Below are 26,095 nucleotides of genomic sequence, written 5' to 3'. Positions count from 1 at the left end.
GATCTCTTAGCTGGTGTGCACATTCAAACACATGGATCCAAAAGCCATTTATCCATTAGTCAAAAGAGGTGGATGAGTGGAGAAATGGATTGTTTGTCTAGACGTAAACAACACAAGTTAATGTGCACCATTACTAAACAAGATAATGCTTTTATAAGTTGCATGCATCTGAAGTCTTCATCAGAGCTCACGTTTCTCTCAGATATATCACCTTTAAATGCAGTAAATATTAAAGATATAAAGTTAGTGAGGGTGGATAATTGATATAAATAGAACAAATGATAGAAAATAACTGATCTCAAACAAATAGTCCAATACAGTGAAACAAACTTACTGGTGCATGGTCGTATGCTCTCAAGCAGCAGGATTTGGCAGGATACACCCACATCTTACATAACTCACACTTTGTGCTCAGGTAGATCCCTCCTCTGACCCTGACCTCGCAGAACGGTCCTTGTAAAATACTGATGTGAAGTAGCAAAATCGTGATGCCGCCACAGAAGGATCCTCTAATGGTGACAATAAAGCTCTGCTGGAAGGTTGACCGGGTTGGATCTGGACCTTAGATTCGCTGCGTTGCATTCCTCAATTGACTCAAGCCCATCAACAGAGGGATGTGGAGCGAGAGTCGAGGTTTCGGATCAAGTCAGCAGGATTCATATAGTTAAAGCCGGAGTGCCTCCAATAAATATGTATCACTTTTCCTCTCTCTCTCGCCGGCTCCGTAACTAGCCAGTAAACAAGTGGCTAATGTAAAAAGATTGTTTGGCAAACAGTGGTTGGGATTTACAAGCTGCCCACACAGATGCACTTCTCAGTCACTTGGCAGCAAAGCAGAAGGACACATCCAACCCCACAGACATTTATTGTGTAACCATATTATCAGCGTATATACCTTCACCTTCTACAAGGAAAGCATTGTTTATTATCCTCCACATTGCTTCTAGGTCCCGCTACTACTTATTAATTCATTCGCTTTAGTTTTTTATTTGAGCGCAACAGCATGTAGAACAGCGCCCAAAATATTTTTTAATGGGCTTGCAAAAATATACACATCTGGGGTATTCCATTTCGAAGCGGTGCCTGTGCTGGTGCCGTACAGCGTGGCCACTTCCACTGTGCTTACAGGTATGAGTTATTCTGGGAGCAGATGGGCCGAACAGCAGTTGGGGCTCATAATGAACCCGACCCTGCTCATTAATCAAAATGCTTCCTCCTAGTCATTAATATTTATTTTTTTTAATATGTCCAATGAAAATTGAGTCACGATTAATGAATGAAGGAACGAAACAATAAAAAATAGCATGACGCTTGTTTTCTAGGATATCAAATGCGATCAAATGGTAACACTCACCTGAAACCGAATGAGTTATTGTTATCATGCACCGCCGATTAAACAAACAGCGTCTTCGGCTCATCTGTTTCCTCGCCGGCCCCTCACATGTCTGGCACGCAGTGGTAAGCAAGACCATGAATGTAACGAGCTTCGGGGCACTTTTTAAAGCTGAGCTGATTTGAAGCCTTGTCAGATTTAATCAGGGCTCCGGTCGTCTCCTGTCTTGATTATGAGGAGCACCACTTAACATGGAATAGTCAGTCGGCACGCTTCTGATGGGATATCTGTCTCTGAGATCTGCAACCAGATTATGCGCTTTTGAGAAAAACCCCACTGACATACTGGAGCTGTCATTTCAGCGTCTCCCCCCAGAGTGACTCGACAAAAGTTACCCTGCCTGACTCACCGGCTGCCGAATTAAAGCAGCGCGGGCCGATTTATTCTTCAGGGGGCCAACGTGCAATAATTGTTTTTATTGAAAAATAAAAGCTGATCTCATCAGTATTCTCAGATTAACCCTCAATCCGATGGGAGTGTGATGTGACAGAGGCATCGTGTTGAGATGAAAACAAATAGAGGCTTAGCAGCTTACTCAGCAGTTTAGCACCTTTCAGCTCTTTGTTTTGGTTTTTACAGCTTTGCTCTGTTGGTTCAATCATCAACCTGTGTTCAGTGGAAAGAGCAGCTTGCAGTGATGGTGTTCTCTCTGATTTACCTGCAACCTGCCCAGCACCTGACAAAGTTAGCAACTGAAGCATATAGACACTGTTGGGGGGGGGGTTAGGGTTAGGCTAAAAGAGTCAATGTCAATAGTATGTGGCCGAAAACATGACTCCAAATAAGTTCACCTGTCAACTTTGTGTCAGTATTAAGTATTCTGTTTACAGTCTGTTGCTTTATTAATATGAATATTAATAATAATCATAATGATAATAAATTGTTTTCATGTAGTGAAAGACACTTTTCATAGGTTTGAAACTGAGAAAGCAAATAGTTTTGTTCTTTGCGAGCAAGAATATATCAGAATCAAAGGTTACATTTTGTATTTTTTATTTCTAAAGTTTATGTTCAAGAAAAGTCATTTAAGGTTAGAAAGCTGCTTTGGTCTTGTTGAACTCCAGGTTGCTGTGTCGGAAACTTCCAGGCCAGTGACTTTATTGCCGCTGCTGCTTTGAATGTGTCTCTCCCGTAGAAATAATATTTGAGTTGTGCTGGATCAGACATACTGTAGAACCACAATGTTTGAGGCCAACATGAGGAGAAAACGTCACCCCCGTGTGGGTTTAATTGCCACGCTGCCTGGCTCTGCCTCACTTGTTTTCTGTTTCTCCTTCAACTCTTGTAAGAAGTGCATATAATTGGCTCCACTGTTTGTTGATTCACAGTTGCTCATCATCTAATAGAAATCATCTCTTTGCTGTGGAGGTGTCCTCTGGGAGCGGGGAGTCAGTGAGTCACCTTTACCGGTATGCGCTCCTTGCTTTGTCCTCTGTCGTTGTTCATCTCGGTTTATGGAGTGAAGACAAACAAAGAGAGGCAGACATTGTTGTTTTCTTTGTTTTTTCGCCGTGGAGGTACAGGAGAATTAGGGAGTCTGGGATGTTTCTGTAAAAGTGTTCACACTACAATGACTAAAAATACTTGAGGTGAGAAGGGGGTCGAGGTGGCCGAGGTCCACCGCGTGTCAGCCTGTCCGTACAGGGAAGTTAATAAACAGATCATCAGATATGTGTTAGCCTTAATGTCATCATATAAATAAGCTCCAGAAGATGCAGTTCTCCCGGGCACCTGAACCTTTTGATACATCAGAAGAATAAAAAACACATTTAATTTTAAATCTCTATGTATCAGCACAGATGGCTTATCAAAGCATATCCTTATAATAACAAAGAGCTTGAAAATCCTCGATTTAAACGAAATGCACTTAATCATTCCCATCACATTCGCAAATTCAGTGTCTCCACATGTTTTCCGACAGTATAGTAGAACATTTGAAATAAAAAGTATTGAGGTTTTCCAAGAATGAAACAAAGAATTAATTATGCTTTTTTCTTTTAACTCTTTGTCTCAAGCAACCAAGACAAAGTAATTAAAGGTTTAACTTTGAAACAGGTGAAATCAACATGCAGCTCATTTCCAAACTCTTGGTAAACAACAGCTTGAATCCTCTGGCGCGGTGCAGCACAATAATATATGCATTGTTTGGAGCCTTGAGAGTGTTACATGCATATCGAAGTAAAGTAGGCAGGAGTCTTAAAACACGAGTTCACTCCAGGTTGGTGGTGGAGGCACGTTCATGTAGGACACGAAGTACAAGTATGCATTTTCTGACTTTAGTGTCTTGCTCGCTGGTTCAACAACACTCCACCACCACCGCGGCCACTTTGTTGTTTGGAGTTTTATTGTCCTCCACCCAAGCACCCACTCTGTGAAACACTTGTTGCCTCAGCCTCCTCCTCCCACTCTTAAATCAGAAGGGTAGCGAAGAGTAAGCCGGTGCTATACTTCAGATACAGTGCGTTTCATGTGATTCTGCCCAGCGAGCCGATTTTTCCAATGAGCCATGGTCATATTAGACGAGAGGTGGGGTACACCCTGGACAGGTCGCTAGCATAAAGCAGGGCCGGCATACAGAGACATATGAACCATTAACACTCACATTCGTACCTACAGACAATTTAGAGGCCCCATTTAATCTTACTCCAATCTGAGGGGCAGATCAAGGGCCAGGGCCAGGGCCAGGGGGCACCGGCCCCAGCTGAAATCTGTTTGGCATATACAAAAATACAAAATATATAAATATATATATCTGTGGCTTTGCTCAAGCTAACAATCAACAAGGAATGACTTCAATGTGCATCTTACTGAATCAGGAATTGTGCAGGGACATATAATTGCCCCCTGTAAACTGTGGCCCCTTTATGGCCCCCGATTTGGAAAAATCCTAGATTTCGTTCTGCATGTCTTTGGACAGAGGAAACCGAGTTCCTCTTTGCCAACATGCTGGGTTCCAAATCCCAGCTTGTTGAGAAAATCAACAAGCTGGGATTCAAACCTTCTTGTTGTAACTTGACACTGTTACCCTGCACCACCGTGCCGCTTGAGCTAATATAATAATAATAATAATAATAATAATAATAATAATAACTTTGTTTGTATAGCACTTTTCAATACAAGTAACAATATATTAAAAGTCACATTGTAAACACTCTCAGGCAACCAATAACTTAACTGGTAGGAATAATCTGGGACCGCTAAGGACAATATTTCATTCACCGTGTCAATATTTGTTTAATCCAATTCTAAAATATGAAATCTGAAATCCCCTTTTCATTCAACTGGCCGGCCATGACATTATGAACTTGGTGACAATTAGGTTTCCTGTTCATAATATCTGTCAGAGCGCCGGGGCTCAGCCCAGACTTTTAATCAGGTAAAATACAAAATTTAAAGTTTAAATGTCCTGCCCTGACCTTAAAACTGTCTTTATAGAAATAGCTAGAAGTACACCCCCTCGCCGCCTAATCTTACCCTCATGTCTATCAACTCAGCGACGGTTTTAATGTGGTGCCTTCCTCTGTTCCTCTGTTTCCATGGATACTGACACAGTGAGCTCAGCATCTCCCGGCATTTGCCTTTCTAAAGGGCAGTCTGAACTCTAGGTCTCAACCTTATTTATTTATTTATATTGTCTGGACTGCCTACGTCCGACCGCTGCCATCACAACATCCTCCTCGTGTACCTTTCTCTCTTCTCAAATGTACTTTTTGTTTTGTTTCTCGGACTAATGAGAGCGGATGGCATAGGCAGCCAAATGAGCCGTGAAGCATAATGGCTGCATATGACCTGTTTCCTGGAAACAAGGCAGGCTCTATTTTCAGCACCTTGAACAGTACATGAGCAACAGCTACACTAGAATAAGCTTTGGATGTGAGCCTACATACAAGCAGTACAGCGACTGTATATGACAGAATCAACATGGCTTCTCCTTGTCTTATTCCCTAGATTTCATTTGGCATTTGTCTTCAACACTCAAAAGCACCTTTGTGGATCTGGCCAGAGACTCTCTGTATCCTCTTTAACAGCTACGTCTCAATCCAGAGGATGTGGTCTACGCGGCCCACGAAGGAGGCGTTGTTCGTGGGCCTGGCAGACCACGAAACAGAAAGGAGACAGTCTGGTGTGCAGAGGTTTCTCCGTGATCAACGTTACCAGCTTGTCCCTCCCTCACTGCTGTATCTTGGCCACAGAGCTGAAGTTGGACAGGACGAGAACGTTTGAATGCCCCTTTGTTTTTTAACCTGTGCACCGTTAGTTGTTCCGTTGAGTAAAAGCGTGATATTCAAGCATTGGACGTCTCGTTACTTGCCGGCGTCACTGCCTCTAAAAACACAGTTTGTTACCAAAGCGCAGTGAATCCTGGGATCGGTTGGCCCCGAGAAGAATCCACCCGTCTAGTCATGCTGCTGTGACGCAACTGGTTCTTTAAATGCAGCCTTCAAAGGATGTGAGCCCTGAATTGAGACACAGCTTTGTTCACTGACTCTCCTCCATGTTCGGCTCGGCTGTTTTGTTGGCTTCATGCAAATTTCCTGCCTGCATCCATGCGGTGTGGAAAAACGAAGCAGCGTCCAAATGATGGAAACAGTTAAAGAGTCTGATTTGTGAGAAGACGTCGGTCGTCAGATTGCAACGCCCCAGCTGTTTGCGAACGTACAAGAAAGACACATTTAGGAGATATTGCACTTAGCCTTGAAATGGAAAAGAAAAATGCATTTCCTCACTGCAAGAATAAGTGTGTGTTTTCCACAAAAGCATCTGTACGCACCTGTAATTACCACACGAGCAGGTGGCTGCGTGTCATGGGAACTTCACACACTTTGATTTGATGTGTTGCTCCGACACTTTCATCTTTGCAGGATTGGCAGCTCAGTTTCTTCTCTAAAGCTGAGCGTTTCTTTCCTGTCAGCCATGCAATGTGTGCTTCAATAGATATAGTTTTCCAAAACTATGTTATATAAGCACGTAATCAGAAAAAATGCATAAAACTTGAATGAGGTTGCGATGATTTTCTCTACCTTTCCTTTTTCAAATCTGCTGATAAAATGCTGTGTCATTGCAGGCATTAGGCCATAAAGATTTTGGCAGGTGCATTTTAAGAGGCCGGGCATTTTAAACAGTGATTTATCAGAAAACGTGAAACAAAGCTGGCTTATATACTTCAATAATATGGCTGTAATCTTTTATGTCACCACAACTGCAGAGGATGGTTTACAATTGGTCAGTAGTTAAGTCAAAGTATAAGTGCGACACTGTTAATCTGACACTGCAGCTTTTTATAATGCCACACATGCACTATAGATTTAATAATCCTCTTAGTGTTAGCAAAGCAGTGTTATTGTTTCTATTGTCTTCTTACTTTACACAGATTTTCATTGAAGTTGGTCGTATTAAGCAACAAACCTGTCATTTGCATTTAAGTAACAACAGTGTTAGGAATTGGATAATAACAGGCACATTTTCTACCTGAATCCACATGCACAGGAGGGTGATAAACATCCTCCCTGGGTTTTCCTACTTCCCGAGGTGTGAGGTAATGCAGGATTATTGTTCCACGTGAACCCCGTGAACACTCCAGGGGATGATGGGTTTAGTGTGGTTCTCTCAGTGGGGATGTAAAGTGTACAGGGAGCTCTCACAGTATGCTGCGGACGCCCCGGGACACGATACACTTCAATCTTCCTCCTCATTGTACGGTGTCACTCAGATTACCACAGCTTCACACTGCAAACAAATCTGAAGTGAAAAGAGAGAAGGAGCTTAATCCCTTCTCACTCACAAATGTCAGTGTGCGATGACAAAAAAAATTCTGAAGAACACACTTATTATTTCTAATCCTCTTCTAAACAATCCCATTTGGAGAGAAATGGAACAAAGATGGACGCGCTAATGAAGCAGAGGAGCGCTGGTGCATTGTGGAGCCTGAACGTAATCTGCCGCCTCCCACAACACGTGTGTTCCCGCATCATTCGGTGTTGTGGGTCGTTCCCCTTCTCTCCGTGTAAAACAGTTGACCTTGGCTCACATGCCTCCAGGTGGGATGCCCAGCATACTAATGAGGGCTAGTGCGGAGGAATGCTACGCTGTGGCTTTCTGTGTCAGCGAGCGAGGGCCTGTCTCTGATCTTTACTACCAGTGCCACCTCTTCTGCTGCTGCTGCAGTTCAAAACCAGACGCTTTGTTTCATTCTTGGCACGGGGACGGCACCCCAGCCGATGTGGTCTAGACGGGCGAACGCCTGTTGGTGCTGCGAGAAAAGTTCAGCCAAATAATGAGATATCAATAGAATTGACGTGTTTCCTGCAGGGAGCATCGGAACTCTACATGTGGAATCTGAAGTAGTGTGCATTTGGTTTTGTTATGCAGAGCTACCGTGTCACAGGTGTATCTGTTGACTAATTCCACAAATGGCTGTCTTTCTGTCTGTGTATGGAACAAATATCTCACGAACCATCAACACGCTATACGTTCTACGTTATAAAATTTGAATAAACAGGCGACCAGCGCTCTGTAGCCACCAGTGGGGGTGGGGCAGTGTGCTTTCAGCCTGCAGACCAAGTTGAACATGTCTTCTTTTACGTCCTCCCATAGTTACATTACCAATGAAAAAAATATCTATAAAATCTTCATTGCAGTTAAACCAGGTAGGATGAAAACAATGTTTTTTAACTCCACTCTGCACCATAGACTGTTTATAAAAGGTTCTGCACACAACGTCCAGCACACAATTAATAAAAAGTGACAGTGTATTGTCGAACCGTTTGAGGAGGACTCGCTAATGACGAGGATTAATTCTGAAGTAGCCCCGGAGCATTGACACAGGACCAGAGAACAGCCCATTCCAAACAGGCAGGTTTACAACGGGCACTGCGCTGGTGTCTGTCTTGGTTGCATCCACAGTCGATGAGTGCATATCGTCCTGACCTGTTTTTTTTCCTCCTTGTGTCTCCAGGGCATCTGCATCATGACAACAGCCTTCCTGCACTTCTTCTTCCTGGCATCGTTCTGCTGGGTCCTCACAGAGGCCTGGCAGTCCTACATGGCAGTGACGGGAAAGGTTCGGACTCGGCTCATCCGCAAGCGCTTTCTGTGCCTGGGCTGGGGTAAGTCGGAGCAGCATGTTTCCCCTAAGCCGCTCCCATTATCTCCCATTATGCCTCACGCTTGTATTCTCTCAAGGTCTTCCGTCAAGGTGTCTTCACAAGTAGTTGTTTTTTTTCCCGGCCCGCTGTTCTCATTCCGTCCTCAGCCAGATCTCCATCCTATCGGGCCCTTTGTTGTGATACTTTTGAGCTCTCTCTCTCAAGGCCGGGTAAATGGACCGGCCTTGAGGCAATGGTAGGGGGTTGTGAGACAGGCTGGTGTGGCTCTCCTGTAGCAGGTTGCAATGACCTTATGTCTGATCAAGAGGGTGTGAGTCGAGCATTTACGCTGCAGCAGGAATACATTTCATCTGATAACCCTCAGAAACCGAGCTCGGGAGGATGTAACGTTGACAGAACCATAAAGTCACGGAATTTATGGACCGGAGCTGTGGGATTGTGCACAGTCAGAGACGCTTTGGAGGAGCTAATGTTCAGTTGTTCGTAACCTTAACCTGTAAAGAATCCACGTTTCACAGAGGAAATGATTGATTATGGTTGGTCTTAGATTATTAAGTTCCTGCCTCCCACGCTGTGATCCCTGCCTGCCTGCACCACACTGCAAAGAAAAGATGAAACAATGACAATTACACATCAGGTGGGAAATACGCACAGATGTCAATAAACACGTTATAAATATCTGCACACATTTGAATTGTTTTCCTCATTTGATAAATGTCAATATGTACGAATCCTCGTCCGAAGGGTTCTTTCTTTCTTTCTTACAGACAACTAGAAATCTCTCCTTTAAAAAAAAAAAAATCAATTTGATTATGAAAGAGCCCACACTCATTCTTCCTGTTACCTAGCAACAAACAAGGCTCTCTTAGTCATTGCAGTGCCACTGCCTGCTGCAAAGAAGAAAAAATGGACAAAAGCTGTTCCACAATCACATAGATAGAAGAAACAGATATAACATACATTTTAATGACAAATAAGACGGCCAGCATTTTGTTGCGTGACAATTAAAATGCGTTACATAATATCAACATTATTTTCCCCATGTAACGGAATGGACAGAAGATGATACGAGTCTAATCCCCTGCAGATTTCCTCTTGTGTTCAACGAGGATAGAAGACAAACACACAGCAAACTGATTTCGCTCAGTGGCGTGCAACACACGGTACCTGTTGTCTCTTAATTCAGCCTGTTTGAACTGCAGAGTCTCCGCCAGGCGGTGATTTATGACGTGCTTGTGTACACTCGGCACTCTTTACCTCTTCAGCACTGCGGAGAGGCACTGGATGGCCACGGGGTCTTTGCCTCGTGCCTCCAGGAAACTGATTACATCAATAGCACCTGCCTGCGCCGCTCGGAGAGGAGGCAAGAAAAAAAAAAGCGTTGGTATTCCGAGCACACTGTAGTAAGGACTGAATCCATTACACAGATCTGTAATGAGGAGCAATACTGTATAATAGCAATACAGCAACAAAAAAAAAGATTCCTTCATAAGAAAAAAGGTGCGGATGGCAGTGAGATTTCTTACAGAGCAGTGATGTGATGACATTTTCTGGACTTGATGCGCCGCTGCCATTTTGTCAATGCAGAGAACACACTGTTCCCCTCTGCCGTTCAGTGGGATGTTATACAGAATGCAATATTTACATGCACGTTGTTGATCATATGCTCTGGGACGACTGTCTCGTGTCATCCTGCGGCTTCTAATGGAGAGAATCTCGTTGCACTTTGTTTAATGACTGGAGGGCACAGAGGCCGACTTCCTCTGCAGATTTATGGATTTAGTCTCTCACTTCTGACAGGCAACGAGAGTGTGCTCCAATAACTATCGATTGTTTTCTTTCTTTTTTTTTTAAGGGTTACCAGCTTTGGTGGTTGCTGTTTCAATGGGATTCACCAAAACAAAAGGCTATGGGACACCCTTATAGTAAGTTTTCAATTTTTTGTATAGATATTTGAATGTATTATTCAGCGCACATGCAGCAGCAGGTTCATGGAAACACGTTAAGAGTGGTGATTGAGTGCGCGTGCGGTGGCTTACTCTCCTAAATAGCGCCATAAACAAAGTCCCATGAACCCAATCAAATTTCAAAATAGCGCAGCAAGACCCCAATTTCGACTGAGTTGTATCCCTGCTGGAGACCAAACGCATAAACACTGCTTAAAATCTCTTTAGCATTTTATTACCCTGTGAAACTTTGGAAATAGAGTTACAGCATATGGCACATCTCCCCTGACAGTCAAGGGAAATGCAATTGTATGCCGGTGTGCGCCATTAACTTGGATGTTAATGCCTTGGTGGGAGTTAACTGTTTTTCCCTGCTTCGCCTGCAGCTGTTGGCTGTCTTTGGAGGGTGGGCTCCTCTACGCCTTTGTTGGACCTGCAGCTGCTGTTGTTCTGGTAGGTTTCAGTCTACACACGTCCAGTTGTTATACTTTTATATGCCGGGGATACAAGGGAAATGTAGGTTTACAACAGAAAAAAAAAACACACCTCCGCAAAAGCCCAACAGTGCCCTTATTAAAAACACATTCAAATTCACAAGATACAGATTTTTATCTGGATATCAGTTGTCTAAGCATGCCGGATTTTTTTCATCCACAAAAATGTTGAAAAACAGGGACAGTATGTTTAAGAAAGGGGAAAAAAACTCCTGGATCTGCCCCCTTATTCGGATCAGCATCAAAAGGTGTTGAGTTCTGCTAAAGCTCAACCCCTCTACACAATTTCATGGAAATCGGTTGTGTAGATTTTGTGTTATCCTGCTTAACAATAATCATGTTTAAGCAGCAACAGGAGAACTTCATCTTGATTCACAACATTTTTCTATTCTTATTATTAATGATAAACTCCAACGTTTTTCTTCTTGTTTTCAAATGACAAGATGTTCACAGACAACAGAGTCGTTTTAAGGATGGTAAAGTATCAATGTGATACAGCTGCCGTGTGTTGTCACTCTATGGAGGAACACTCTGGTTAGAAAGTAAAAGTAATGATCATATCCCATCAGGCAACAGGCTCAAGCTGTGAGGTGATCAATTATTAACACGTCAGATTTGAGCAAAATCTCATATACTGGAGTCTTTATAATCATCCCGTCTTTACATTGTTGTAAAGAGAAAATTACACAAAAGAATGAAACTGAGAGAGGGATTCTTTTTTCACTGTGGAACCTCTTTGCTGTTGTGGGAACTTTAGTTTATCATCAGATACACATCAACGTGATCTGTGATTTGGGATGAACCTCAGAGGAACACGAGCAGAAAGAAGAGCAGAAAGAAAATCCTCCGCATTGAGACCGAACTGACATCATAATCAAATGTGCCGCCCAAACAAAGCGTGTCGAACAAAACTTCCCCGAATGTATTTGTATGAATAGTTAATGAACTCTTTGTCTCAAGCCGGAGGGATTTTGAAATGGCCTCTCATGTTTTAGAGAATCTGCTGTGAATCTCCCTCGGTTTTTACATGAGTGCGCTGCACTGCTAATAATAGGGGAAGGTGCCTTTGAGAAGACGAGTGCTTCTTGTCAGGGAGATCTTTCCTCTTAAGGCTGTTGTGCCAGGCTGAGTGGGCAGGGCATGCCTCATCCACTGGCTGAAATGTCACAGAGATGAGCAAACAATAGAAGCTGGAGGTCAAAGCTCAGCGCAGATGGAAAATCTGAGAGAGAGAGAGAGAGAGGAAAAAAAAGAAACGCCCGCGGGATCGTGACATAAATCATGGACTACCTACGGAGGATGTCAAGCAGGGAAATTAAAAGAAATATCCCGCATTGATTTTGAAATGATCTTGTTGCCGTTGATTTATTGAAAAGTTAATATTCCCGTTCGCCTCCCTCATCGACAGGTCAACATGGTGATCGGAATCCTGGTGTTTAACAAACTCGTGTCCAGGGACGGCATCCTGGACAAGAAGCTGAAGCACCGTGCAGGGTATGACAGCACGTCCTTGTTAGTACCCCCCGCTTTTCTCTTTTTTATTCTCAAAAATCATGCAAAAATACACATCACATGCTTTGAATTTGTTGTATACATAATGGAGATTGAGACCCTGTTTTCTGTGCTGCTGCAAGGAAATTAGAAGTATAAACATAAAGAGGTCAGATGTCTCTCGGGAGCAACACGGCTCTGTAGTTTCTCTGGCAGAATCAGTCCAAGATCTCACGAAAAAAATCATCACGACGCACACACTTTGGCGGCCTCCGCTTGTTGCTAATATGACGGGGTGGGTTTTAAAGTCGGGGTAGTGGCCGTGAGCGTTGTGTGTCATGCTGTTGTCTCTATGTCCCACAGACAGATGAGTGAGCCGCATACAGGATTAACTCTCAAGTGTGCCAAATGTGGCGTTGTATCAACAACTGCTTTATCAGCAACTACAGCTAGCAATGCAATGTAAGTGCCTGTCAGTGTCTCTGAATCAATAAGACGATGCTACAGGGAGTCTCTGCATGTACAACGTGTCCACCTCCACCATTTTAGAGCCCGCTCGCAGTCCGCTGCGTCGTTAGCTGATGTTCCACTTGCATCCACAGGAGATTTGATGTACAGTGCAGGGACATCTGCTATTGTAAACACGCAGTGCTTGTTTTAAAAGTAAATTTAGCACATTATTACCCGCATGCACATTAAAGCCCTTCTGTTGCTATGGAGTATAAAAGGCTGTGATGCAGATTGCACTCGGGGTCCAGACATCATCGCGTCTTCACTGTTGTTTTCCTCTACACAATCCTTCCTCCCCTATTCGCAGGGCGTCCCTGTGGAGCTCCTGTGTCGTCCTACCTCTGCTGGCGTTGACCTGGATGTCCGCGGTGCTCGCCATGACGGACAAGCGCTCCATCCTCTTTCAGATCCTCTTCGCCGTCTTCGACTCGCTGCAGGGTTTCGTCATCGTGATGGTGCACTGTGTCCTACGGAGAGAGGTAGAGGAGGTTTTCCAGTCATCCGACCTTCCCCCGTGGTCTTTTATGGAAAATGTTGCAGGGACGAGATTTGCTAAAGTCACAAACTACTCCCGAAACACATCAAGTAGTACTTTGTCAATCAGAATACTGTATCTTTCGAGATCCGGCAAGACCCCAAAACTGTTTGTGCTATGCAGTATTGTGGACATGATGAAGAACTGACTCCCCCTGTCTTTAGGTCCAAGATGCTTTCCGATGTCGGCTGAGAAACTGCCAAGACCCGATCAGCGGTGACGCAACAGGAACCTTCCCTAATGGACATGCTCAGATAATGGTAGGCACAGTTACCCCCTATTATCTGTAACTAGATCCTCTATAATTTAAATAGACCCTAATGTTCCTGCACAGTGGTGTAGGGGTTTAGCAAGAAGTTTCAAATCTCCTCTTGGCCGTGGTCTTTCTTTGTGGAGTTTGCATGTTCTCCTTGTGTCTGCTTGAGTTTCCCCCCGGTACACAGAGTTACTCGGGTCATGCAGATTGGGGTTATGTTAACTGGAGACTCTACATTGTCACAATAGGTGTGAACCTGAGTAAATAGTTGTTCTCGTCCTCTGTCAGCTGGGGTTGGCTCCAGCCCCCTGTGATAGATAGATGGATGGACGGATAATGTTCCCTGGTTATTTATAATACACATGTACAACCGTTTGACCTTAACTTTACTTGTGTTCGATATGCAATGTCTGAAAATGTCTGCATTACTCAGTTCAATAAGTACCCTTGTTTCCCATCGGTTTATAATCTTCACACAACGCCTTTGCAAAGCTGCAATTACATGCAGGGTGGATGCTTGGCCCTCTGATAAACGGCATTTGGTTTCCTTTGGTGGTTGTTGTACAGGCCCCGAGACCAATCCTTTATACCTCTGTGATTGAACCCAGCGTCCATGTTTGCCCGTGCGTCGTCCCTCTCATTCCCTCTCTCGGGGGTAATGGCACAAGCGCTCCCCCGCCTGACCTTTGAAATGGGACACTGGTTCTCTTCATCTGGCATGACAACGCCACTGGCACACCACAGCAATGATCTGCGATTAGTATTCTAATGCCCCTCGGAGTGAGATAGTTTTCATGATAACAGAATGGTGTCACCCCCCCCCCCACTGCTTCAATACGGTCATTAGCAACAAGCACAAAACGCTTCCCAGCTGCTGCATCTTCACTTTTCCCCCCATTGATGTTTTGTTGATATATTGTTAGGAAGAGCAAGAGGAGAAGAAATGACTGCTTTGCATTTTTCTAAAGCACTGAGGAATAATGATATGAATATGTGCTATTGATCCTCGTCTTGCAGCTCTGGGTTTGTATATATACTGTAAAAAACGTTTTATTTTCAGCAACACTGACCATTTGATTGTCTTTTTCTCTACAGACGGACTTTGAGAAGGATGTGGACATCGCCTGCCGATCAGGTAAACAGATGCTGTCTTATTGTTCTTATTCTTATTATCATGAACAAGTGGCTCCTTTGCTTTGCATGTGAAGGAAAAAAAAAAACCCACCAAAAAGAGGTTAGACAGTAAAAAATAGCTTCGCTTACGTAACCACCAACAATCCCCACAGGAGTCTTTTCACAGTTACTCAAACACTGACTTTAATCTGAGAACAAAACAGTATAAAGGAAGCTGCTGGATGTTCACTTCATGTGTCGGCTTTACCGCAATAAACGGCCGCAATAGATTTAAACAACATCAGCTCCTCGCGTCATCTGGCAGGCGTACGCATAATTATGTTTTTCATTAACATGTCGACGCCGACATAGAAGATGTGCGTAGGTGTTATGTGTCTGGTTTTTTGGGAAGGATTGTCTTCGTCTGATGCTGAGCGGAAGGGAAACGTTTCTTCCTGATTCCTTCATCTTGTTGTTGTGTACTCGTCCCATAAATATGATTTCTTTCAACAAGATCCGTGGATGATCCCCTTTGAAGTTGGTGATCTCTATCTGGCAATGTGAAAGAAAGTGACAAACTGTTCCCGGATCTGCCCCCTGATCTGGAGCAGCAACAACATTTAATGGCTTCTTCCTTGGGTCATTCCCCATGCCTCCATGAAATTTCATAGCCATCGGTTTTTGCGTAATCCTATTAACTAACAAACAAACAAAAGCAGACAAAAACAGAATCCTGCACTTAACTAATGGTGTCAACTTGCTCTTGTCCTGCTCCGACCCCTCCCAAACCATCTAAAACCCACATTAACCAACATCCTAAATGGTTCTGCAGGGAACAACGGAGCTGACCAATTATTCACAGCACAAAAAAAAACGCAGACTCCTCTAACCCACGTTCCTTCGTGCAGGACGTTCCCCCGACACAAAGAGACAGGTGTCATTTATAAATCATGAGCAGATTTAGGCTGAAGTCAGAGCGGCAGCCAGAGAGAAATGCACTTCACTGATAAGTTCCTGGGCTGAACAGAGGTTGTTTACAAAAAGGGATTATTTTGGGCAGCAGACACAAGGACCTGCAGTGTCACCCTGCAGAATCAAAAGTGCAAACTTGGATCGGACTATTTCTTCAGTGTGAATACCACCAGACTCTGAGTGTTTCTACACTGAGCTTAATATGAGACTCAAACAAAAAAAAAAAAGGCTCGAGGTAATAGATCTTATTTGTCGTCTCCTTGCAGGCCTTTTGTGAACAGACAGTATAATTCCCACTGATTCATGAGGCAAATGGTAAAATGCACGGAGGCGAGGACAGGATGTTCTTAACTAGAGGGTATTTATGAATATGGGGATTACAAGGTCATCACCAATCACTAAATTAGGATTAGCCACATCCTGAATAGCAGTGAGAATGATTCAGCACTTTCTCACAGTCCCATCCTCCAGAGATACCTGTGTCTGTTGTTGTGCTCCTTTGTATAGACGTAATGTCAAACTCTGCATATCCACAGTTATTCACTCTGTCATCACCATCTTCCCTCAGCAGAAATAAATCCTCTGGGAATTGGCTCGTATTGATTCGGATTCTCTTGTTCTTTGGGTCATATGCTGGATAATCTCAGACAAACGGTGACATTACTTTCATTACTGTGGAATTCCCACTAATCCTTGTATCACTCTGCCCCGCAGCACTCCACAAAGACATGGGCTCTTGTCGCGCAGCCACCATTACAGGCACCCTCTCCCGCATTTCCCTCAATGATGAAGAGGATGAGAAGGTCCCCGAGGGCCTCAACTACTCCACGTTGCCTGGCAACATCATCTCCAAAGTGATTATCCAGCAGCCCTCGGCTCTGCACATGCCAATGGGAGTGGGTGATCTGAAGGAGCAGTGCATGGCCGACAGCAGCGGCGACATGCGCCGCACCGTTTACCTGTGCACCGACGACGCCATGCGGCAGAGCGACCAGGACATGGGCGGCCACGACATGGAGGGCCACCCGATGCAGGGTCAGATGATGGAGACGGACTACATAGTCATGCCCCGCGCCTCTGCGGCGTCGGGTAACATGCCCACTCTCCTTAAGGACGACACCAAGATGAACATCACTATGGATACGCTGTCGCACGAGAGGCTGATGCATTACAAGATGAGCCCCGATTTCAATATTAGCCCGTCAGGCATGGACCACATGAATGTGAACCTGGAGCAGCAGTATCCTAGCGCTCCGGAGCAGATGCAAAACCTGCCCTTTGAACCTCGCACGGCGGTTAAGAACTTCCTCGCAGAGATGGAGGAATCCGCGGGGCTTTCTAGGAGTGAGACAGGGTCGACAATATCTATGAGCTCCTTAGAGGTACATATGCTCCTGTGGATGAGGCGCAGAGGAGACAGAGCTGCGGTCAACACCACACATCTAAAAATACACAATGCATGTCTTAGAAATGTGCTTAACTACTTAATAACTTCATACCTTCCTGTTTTACCTCTACAGAGACGAAAGTCGCGATATTCCGATCTGGACTTTGAGGTACGTAACGATAACGTTTCTTGCCGTAGCACATGCATCTAGCTTTTTTATTTATTTTTTTATGCAGAGAAAAGCCATTTTTTGCACTTGTGTTTGTCATTTGATTTACTAGTACTTGTTGTGCCTCTTAAGCTTATTGGAGTAACACAGCCTTGACTCAACTGAGATTTATTGACATGCTGTGTAGTTAAGGTAAAAGCAAGGCTGTCAACTGACAAACAGGGCAACAGTTCTCATCTACATTTTGTCCTCCGCCATCTCCTCCATCCATTAGCTATACGTTGATTTCCAAAATGTATGCTTTTAAAAGTCATTTGCACATTTCACATCTGATTTTACCACTGGTTCCAACAATTATTATATTGGCTTGCAAACACATATCTTTAAACCCCCTTTGGCAGGTTTTTAGCATTTCCTTTGCATTATTAAATCAGGCTTTTGCTGCATATATATTGTACACTCGGTCAAAGTAAAGGAAACATGAGGCTTCTGGCAGCTCTTCTTGGCGCGGCGAGCACTTTTCGTTTTAGCTGAGATGCACGCCGACCCTTAAAATGGAAGATTTGTGCCAAGGTTTGTTGATAAGGATTTCCCTTACCCCGACAAAACTCTAAAAGGCAATTTGTCACTGGAGAATTATGTTGAATCTAGATACTGCAATTAAAATAGTCCGAGCTTTCAGCGTCCCATCAACCGAACATTAATTATCCCGGTGTTTCCTTTATTTTGGCAGTGGCTTGTATATATATGCAGAGACACACAGATTTGCTTCGAACCTGGCCTATAAGTAAACCGCCGTGACACTAACAAATTGATCAGAGTTGGAGGGGGTGGAGAGGAAGATGCATTTCCATTATTGGCTGTCAATACCAAAGCAAAAACCCTTGCCATTGCAGAAAGTCATGCACACCAGGAAAAGACACATGGAGCTGTTCCAGGAACTGAATCAGAAATTTCAAACCCTGGACCGATTTCGAGACATACCAAATATGGGCAGCATGGTGAGTAACAGGAAAAAAACCAGGGGGGTGGCTGTCGGCCAATTAAAAGAGAGAGAGAGATCAACATCCAAACACCCTATTTAGACATCCGGTGCAGGACACATAACGTGTGATTGTGCAAATGAGCGGCTGCGTAGCTGAGGTATTCATGTGGAAGTGAAGCTTCCTATAGATAGAGGGCCTGCCAGCAGCTGGGGGGGACTTTTCCACAAGGCCAGGGAGGAGAAACCTTTGGTAACCTTGTTGCGAAGAGAGTGCATCCATTCCAATGCAAGGCCACGAATGCACTTTTATTTACATGCACATTTATCTACTTAGCAACCCCATCATCTTCTTCCCATTAATGCATGGCAGACTTTTGAATCTACCGGTCGCTCTATTCTTACTGTTTGGGGGACTTTTCGTAGCTGCTCTGGAAGTCAGGCGAATTACGACAAAAACATTTTTCCTGACCTTGCCGCAGATGAAACAAAGTCCCAGCATCCTCCACACCTGACTGGGGCTGCAGACGGCGGGGACGCGGAGCTCTATTGCCCCCCCCCCCCCTCAGACAATCGGCGATGTTTTCTCTATTGAACGCAACAAACAAGAAATTGAGCTGGTGACCAAACACGGCCAGACTTTCAGACGATGTCAGCTCCGCCGCAGCTCCCCTTTTTTTTGGCTGCACGTAATCCTCTTTCACTCACATTTCAATCACCCCTACCGCACAATGTAATTTGAGGCCCGTTGCTTAGTTACCAGTGCGAGTTCTTTTGTGTAGAAAACGATAACTACAATACACTCACACTTCCAGCTTTTTTTCTCCCCAAATGAATGCACTGCAGAGCTGGCTGCAGACATTAGGATCCATTTTGTATTCCCTGACTGGGAGCAGCTCCTCTCCCTTATTTGAAATAGTGTCTTTGGGACTGTCAGTGAGAGCTTCATTCAGATGAATGGCTCATACGTGAAGCCCATTTAGTGCACCGGTTACCGAGCTTGGGGGGGGGGAACACGACTGCTATGACTCAACGTAAGCATGTTCACATTTAATACACTGCCATTATCTTTTGTTATTTGATGCTTTCCACAGCATTAATCCATTATTTTCAATTAGCAGTGGGTTAGGAATTCATATAATGCCTGTTTGAATGAATTGACCTCACTGCAAAATAGTGTTTTCTTTGTGTGTGTGTGTGAAAGAAATAACATTTTCGCTCCAGAGGTTGTCATGCCACTAATATCACACCCCACTGGCCGTGTTCACAGGACAAGGCAATGCCAAACAAGAACCCATGGGAGAGCTACAATCCAGCCTGTGAGTACCAGAACTACGCCACTATGAATGTACTAGAATCTGACACCAAGGACTCACTGGAGATGACGGCCGCAGAGTGGGAAAAGTGTGTCAACCTCCCCTTAGACGTCCAGGAAGGAGACTTCCAAACGGAGGTCTAGAGGGTGCGGAGACGGGAGGAAAAATGCAAACTAGGAATGGAGGAGAAAGGGATGTATTTTGCACTGAATAAAGCAACAGACTTTTCTAACAGCCTTGGCATACATATCTGGATAATACGAGTGTGGCAGGGACATTATGTGCCAATACAACATAAGGACTGAGGAGAGAGAGAGAAGAAAAAAAAAGAAAAAGAGAAAAAAAAAAAAAGGGAAAAAAACATCAGTGTTACTTTTTGTATTCTCACTAGTGTACTTAGTGTGGGGCAGCCTGGTGTACAATATTTACCATCATGTGTTTCAAATTATCTGTTGAGGAATCGGCTTAAAAAAACAAAAAAAAACAAGGTAATCTCTCGAAAAATGAAAACCTCACGAAAGCAAATGACATGCCATGTCGTCCCAGCTTCGTCGGGTCCAGTTTTGATTTCATAAAAACTGGACCCGGGAGCACAATGTATATATTTATGCAGGTTTTTAAAAAGTTTATAACAGTCTGTTTGGCCATTACTACACTTTTTACTTTATGATATAAAAACATGGGCGGCAAAGAGGATTTTTTCTGTCATATTAAAATGAATGTTTGTCAAGCTACATTCTTCATTGCTTTAAATGCAATAAAGATAATACCCACTTTTATATAAATAATATATTTCACAACTTTAATACTGCAGACTCTGCTTGAAGGATCCCAGCAAGCTCTCACATCTGCAGCTCTGTATAAAATATTTAAAAACAGAAATGTTGTATGGTGTAAATAAACTTTTGTCTACATATGTTTTACTTGTGCCAATTTATTTTAATGAGAAAAAAAAAGATGCCAACCTGATCAAAAGTTATAGCGAAAAATGTTAACATTTGAAAAGGAATGTAAATAAAAGAGGAAATATGTTCGTACTGCTTCAGAGGTCGTGTCAAGTTTATGTGGTTTGTCGGTTGTGGGATGAATTGTTTCACTGTGTTTGAGGAGAATATTTGAATGTATGGAATCAAAGGATGGGGATGGGACTATGGAAATTGTATGAATGGTGGAAAATTGAACTTTCCAAGAACAAAAGACCATGAAAACTGCTGAGAAAATGCTAGAAAATTCAACTTTTCCCTGCAGGTTATCTGAGCACAGACTGGATTATGTCTCCCTCGCACCTCACGTCTCATCGCCTCAGATCATTTCCCGGGTTAGGAGGTCGTTCCCTCTATGATTTAAGCCTCAGGTTTAACTGCAGCTGAAGGTCACCACTGGAAACTTTCCTCACTCGCCTCATAAATCCAGCCCTGTATCTGATTTCTGAATTTGGATTCGAGCACCCTTAATGGGTTTCTGCACCTCCGGAAGCTCCACCTGATAATACGAGGGGCAGAGAGGGTGTGTTCGGGGCTTAGGGGGGAAAATCCTGTTTGTTCTGTGTGGTGGTCTGGCACTTCGGCAATAAGGACATCAGTCGGTGTCCTTCCTGTGGGGGAGCAGTGGGTCAGCCCATCAGGGGAGAAGAGGAAGAGGAGGAGGGGGAGGAGGAGGAGGGACTTGGACCTGCACCATCAGTGAAGAATGACAACCGAAGGGAGAAAAAAAAGAGGCAGCAGACGAGGAGGACACACACTTTCAGCTCGATATAAAAGAAGCTGATATCACATCCAGCTCTGACTAGACATGAATGTCTGGATTCACAGGCCGTTTCAATTGAGACTGGCCGACATAATTAGGCTAATTATATGCAGAACTATGTGAGACAGAGGTTTGATTTTCATTAATGTGTCTCATAGTGTGAAGGGCTTTTCAACACTCGTCATCCCACCACCGCCTGCTCGTGGGGTTTCAGCTGAAAACCATCTTGTAGGAAAATGATCCTTTAAAAAGAAGAACATTTAATACAGAGTTATTCGGTTTGTAATATATAAAAGTAATCTTTCAAAAAAATGTGACTAGAGAGTGATAGTAAGTTTATGGTGTATGAAAAATATAATAAGATAACAAATAATTTGACAGTGATATTTAATTTATAACATTAATTAAAATGAAATTGTCTTAATAACAAGGATTAGCTTTATACTAAATACAATTATACTTTCAAACAAAGTTATATTTTTACAGAGAGAGATTTATATAATGCATAAAATTAACCTTAAGAACAAGAAACACTTCTATGCTGTGAAATTTGGTTTGAACTTATACACTATTAGAAAGTGGTGTATAGTCTATAATAATTGATCTTTAATAATATAAAACATTTTTATAGAGGGATATCAGGAACATACTGTATTTTGAGTCGGGATAATTTTAGAAAAATACACAATTATTTTGTACTTCCAAATAACAACCAGTAACTGTTGGAGCAGTCTTAGTATGTGCCTGTATAAGGCAAAGGAACCTCAGGACTACAGTATATCATGACATTCTTAAACTACAGAGAATACTACAGGGTATTATCAAATACTATATAAGGACACTTGTTTATGACAGCACTTGTTTTATACAGACACTAAATATGCTTTCTTCCTTTCACACTGATGGATTAATGCTCTACTTTCAGTATTTGAAGGACAGACTCATTGTGCACATGAAGCTGCAAACCAGGCTGTCGTGGTTGTAAGAACCAATGTCATGTTTGGAAAGCACAGCAGCTGCTTTTGTTTTGTTTAGCCTTAGCTGTTGAAACTGTGAGCGTTTGCTCAATCAACGCCCGACTGACAGCCTCTTCTTTTTCCAAAGAACAAATCTCACGTGGGGACGGATGGAAACAGACAAAGTTTCAGCGACTCCAGAGACAATTTATGTGCTTATATGAAGTAATGGTATTCAAATGAGAAGCAGGAAATGACAAGGTACTGTGTCAACTAAATGTGCCATAACCCCCCCGGCTACTGAGCATGACAAACACAACCACACCAATAAATAACAGGAAAAGACACTTTATGTTGCTGTTTGTCTCAGATGTTATTTGGGACAATATTTAGTTTAGCTTACATGTTGAAAAAAAGTAAAAGATGAGGTTTAAAAGTGCTTAAATGAACAAAGTACAAAGACATAACACAGATTGGTTCCTTGTTTCCCCCATTAACAATACACTATTACTACTCTTTAACAGAGTTGCCAATTGAATCGGGGAAACACACGCTGCCATCTTTATTTTAACAGACCCTTAATTTTAACAGGCACCACATGCAAATGAGTTTCCTAAAAAAAAAACTATAGCTATTTCATCATAGTCTCTTTGTACCACCTACTGCAAGCCCGAGTTAAAATGCAGGGGGAAAAAAACACTATGCAATGTGGGAATACTTCACAGAGGTCTTGCTTGAACATTGCAGATCAATGAATGTGTCACATGGCTAAGATCCTAATTCCAAGAGGTTGCGGTGACTTTATATTTGACACTTGACTTGCCATGAAAATTATGTTATTATAATTATTTATATATATTTTGATTTTAGCGGATTGTGTATGTAAAATGTGTGTTTTTTCAGGTTGTGGGTCTGAAACTGAAAAGCTGAGGGACCTGTTGACAAGGCTGCTGGACAGGTCTTCATTTTGGACGTGAGTGGCAGGTCCCACAGGCCCTCAAGGGCAAAGAGGTTAACCTGCTTAGGGGCTGCAAACAGAGAATCAACATAATTACACTGGTCCTGCGTCACTTTCCTCCCCGGAGGCGCGACTCCAGGGAGGAAAGGAAGACAAACTGTTGGTCTGTAAGGGGCCTGTCAGAAGAGTTAAAGCCCGGAGGAGAGACTAAAGGGCAACACCTCAAAAATCATTCCAGCAAATGTTATAATGTAATAATGAAATAGAAAAAGTGATGTTTCACCAGACATTTAGGCAATTTTACCTAAATTTTAATTTTGTTCATTTGGGCTACTTTTGAAGTTGCTGCAAGTAGAACATTTTGCCCTCTAGTTGAGTTTAGACATATTTTGCTTGTATATTATACATGAAGACAATCTATAAATTAAGATCCAACTCTTAAATGAAACAAACGATTGTTTCCAAACTGACACCAGATCAGAACGTACACACAAATAAACATACACTCACTCCAGCCTCTTGGTTTCAACAATTGGACTGAACATTGATGTTGTTGAGTAATGGACTGTTTGTGGTTTTATTTGGTGAACTGCTACAAATATGTAACACAACTAAAGAAGAAGATTTATAGCGTGTAATGAAATCAAAAGTATATTGCCCAGTTTGGGAGACACAGTTCAGGCATAGCTTACTGCCTGAACTGTGTCTGTGGTGGTAAAGTTACTGTAGCATACTTGTGTGTAAAAAAGTCCACTAAGCCAAACTTTGAAACTTGTACTCTCCAGGATAGATGTACTTCATGTGAGGAGAAAGTTTGAACAAAAATGAAGCTTTGAAAGACACAGCAGGCACTTCTCATGCACTGTATAATGCATTACACTCATCCTGTGGAGCAGTGGAGAGATGATGGCTTCAGATAAGGCTCCTGACAACGGCTGCCCTGATGTGAAGTTTCTCATGTATCTACAATACTCCACAGAATCATCAACGTACGGTTTAAATGGATCCGAGACTCGAACCCCACTTTGTCTTCTTCTTTGATTCAAAATGATTAGAAGTTCCCAATTGAACCAAAAACACCTCAGTGGGGTGCGTCCCTGCAAATTTGACAGCTGAACAATTGGGCAAAATAGCTCCGATTACAGCAATGGCGCATTTTCAAAAACAATAAATATTGGGTCAATTTGGATTTGCAGTTACAACGACTTTGTACAAAATAAAACAAAATCAAATGAATGTCGGGGCATGGTCCTCAGGCAGATCTTGTAAACCTTCTAGCGCCCTGCAAAATAATTTCCCCTCAACAAATTCATTAATTTATTCATTAAAATGTGCTCACTGTTCCAAAGCAAACTTGCATAGTAGCGTGATAAAAAAAAGAAAAAAAAAAGACAGGATGCAGGAGGGAGGGAGAAGATGAGAAAAAGCTTGGTGTTTGAATAACAGGGGTGACGAGAAAAGTTGCACCCCCGAACAGCACAAATCATCGGATCTGACACGTTGATCACACAATCGCTGCTCGAGCTCCGGGGCGCCATGTTTTTGGCTCAAGGCTTATTTGCTTTATTAGTGCATGTGTGGGTGGCATGTCACATAATGGCTTAACTCGAGGCGGGCTTGCGCCACAGTTATGACAAAGTAGGGAAACCGCAAAACTGTAATTGAACACGCGTGCAAAATGTTATGCAAATCCATCCGAAACAAGCGCTGAGTAGTTACATGCTAATCCATGTCAGTGTCATTGGATAAACGTCCTTATTGCTCTCACACCCGTTTAAGAGGGAAAGCCTCGGCTCTGAGCGGCAGGGTTCACTCTGTCATTAACAGAATTGTTTGATTGTGGTTATAAACGTTAAAGCTCCTTAATAGATTTTTGTAAAAAACTGACCACATTGTGGAGCTATTCCATTAAAGTAAATGTTACACAATTAAAGGGAATTATTTCATCTTAATCACACACTTTGCAGTAGAGACAGGTATTTCATGACTCAGCAAAAACCACAGAGAGCAATATGTTCTATAGACAGCAATATGAGGAATGGTCAGAAGTGCTGGGGGGGGGGTCCCTGTTGGACATGAACTGATTCATTTTAAGTCTCAACCTCAAAATGACCCAACTCACTCTGAAGCTTTAAAGAACAGGAAGGAGAGTTAACGTGTGCTTCTCACTAATATTTACACATGTATCACCAATCGCTCACTACCTGGTACAACCAATATGCGTAAGTTAAATAGCTCTAAGCTCCTGATTGGACACATCATACTGTGCAATGCAGATGTTATTTAAAGGGGACATAGCATGCAAATTCCACTTTGTTAGTGCTTCTACAGGTTAATGTGGGTATCTGGCATGTCTACCAACCCAAAAACTCTGGGAAAAAACACTCGCGCGTTTTGTTATAGTTCCTCTAAGTCAGAAACGTCATGCTTGAGCGACTCGATTGCGCTTCCTGGGTATTGTGTCGTAACAAGGAACTGGAAGTCTCCCTACATGGTCTTGGCCCACCCCCCCACCGTCCCCCCACACCGTCCCCCCACACTCGTTACTTCCGTGTTTACACCGGAGGCAGCGCAGCGCCGTTCCCAAGCACGCAGCCGGGCTGTTCACACGGGACGAGCATTTCTCCGCTGGTCAGCCCGCGATTCACTCACATGTGGCATTTGTCTGGATCGTTGGGACTGGGAGGCTGCAGCAGCTGCTCGGGAGCGACCGCTCGCTCTCCCGTGCGTGAGCTGGAATTTGTGTCAGCGCCACACAGCCAACA

At 43.2% G+C, this 26,095-nt stretch overlaps 1 protein-coding gene across 9 annotated transcripts in view; it reads left to right on the top strand.

Annotated features, from left to right (window-relative positions):
• The window catches only part of adgrb3 (adhesion G protein-coupled receptor B3), a 122,511-nt gene extending 101,800 nt beyond the window's left edge, over positions 1-20,711 (top strand). For 5 of the 9 annotated variants that reach the window (XM_047342299.1, XM_035172111.2, XM_035172110.2 and 2 more), the window contains 12 exons: positions 8,349-8,499; positions 10,355-10,424; positions 10,832-10,898; positions 12,348-12,451; positions 12,794-12,892; positions 13,248-13,419; positions 13,640-13,735; positions 14,827-14,866; positions 16,531-17,198; positions 17,337-17,372; positions 18,269-18,373; positions 19,625-20,711. In XM_047342299.1, coding sequence (XP_047198255.1) covers positions 8,349-8,499; positions 10,355-10,424; positions 10,832-10,898; positions 12,348-12,451; positions 12,794-12,892; positions 13,248-13,419; positions 13,640-13,735; positions 14,827-14,866; positions 16,531-17,198; positions 17,337-17,372; positions 18,269-18,373; positions 19,625-19,813 — 1,797 coding nt within the window. In that variant the 3' untranslated portion in view covers positions 19,814-20,711. The remainder of the gene's footprint in view (positions 1-8,348; positions 8,500-10,354; positions 10,425-10,831; positions 10,899-12,347; positions 12,452-12,793; positions 12,893-13,247; positions 13,420-13,639; positions 13,736-14,826; positions 14,867-16,530; positions 17,199-17,336; positions 17,373-18,268; positions 18,374-19,624) is intronic. The other 4 variants (XM_035172113.2, XM_047342297.1, XM_047342300.1 and 1 more) reach the window with 3 other exon arrangements.
• Positions 20,712-26,095: the final 5,384 nt, after the last annotated feature.

Source organism: Hippoglossus stenolepis, chromosome 12 (assembly GCF_022539355.2).
Source record: "Hippoglossus stenolepis isolate QCI-W04-F060 chromosome 12, HSTE1.2, whole genome shotgun sequence".
NCBI classification, from domain to species: Eukaryota; Metazoa; Chordata; class Actinopteri; order Pleuronectiformes; family Pleuronectidae; genus Hippoglossus; species Hippoglossus stenolepis.
The sequence above is the reverse complement of the archived record's forward strand: the minus strand, read 5'-3'. Positions and strand labels throughout refer to the sequence as shown.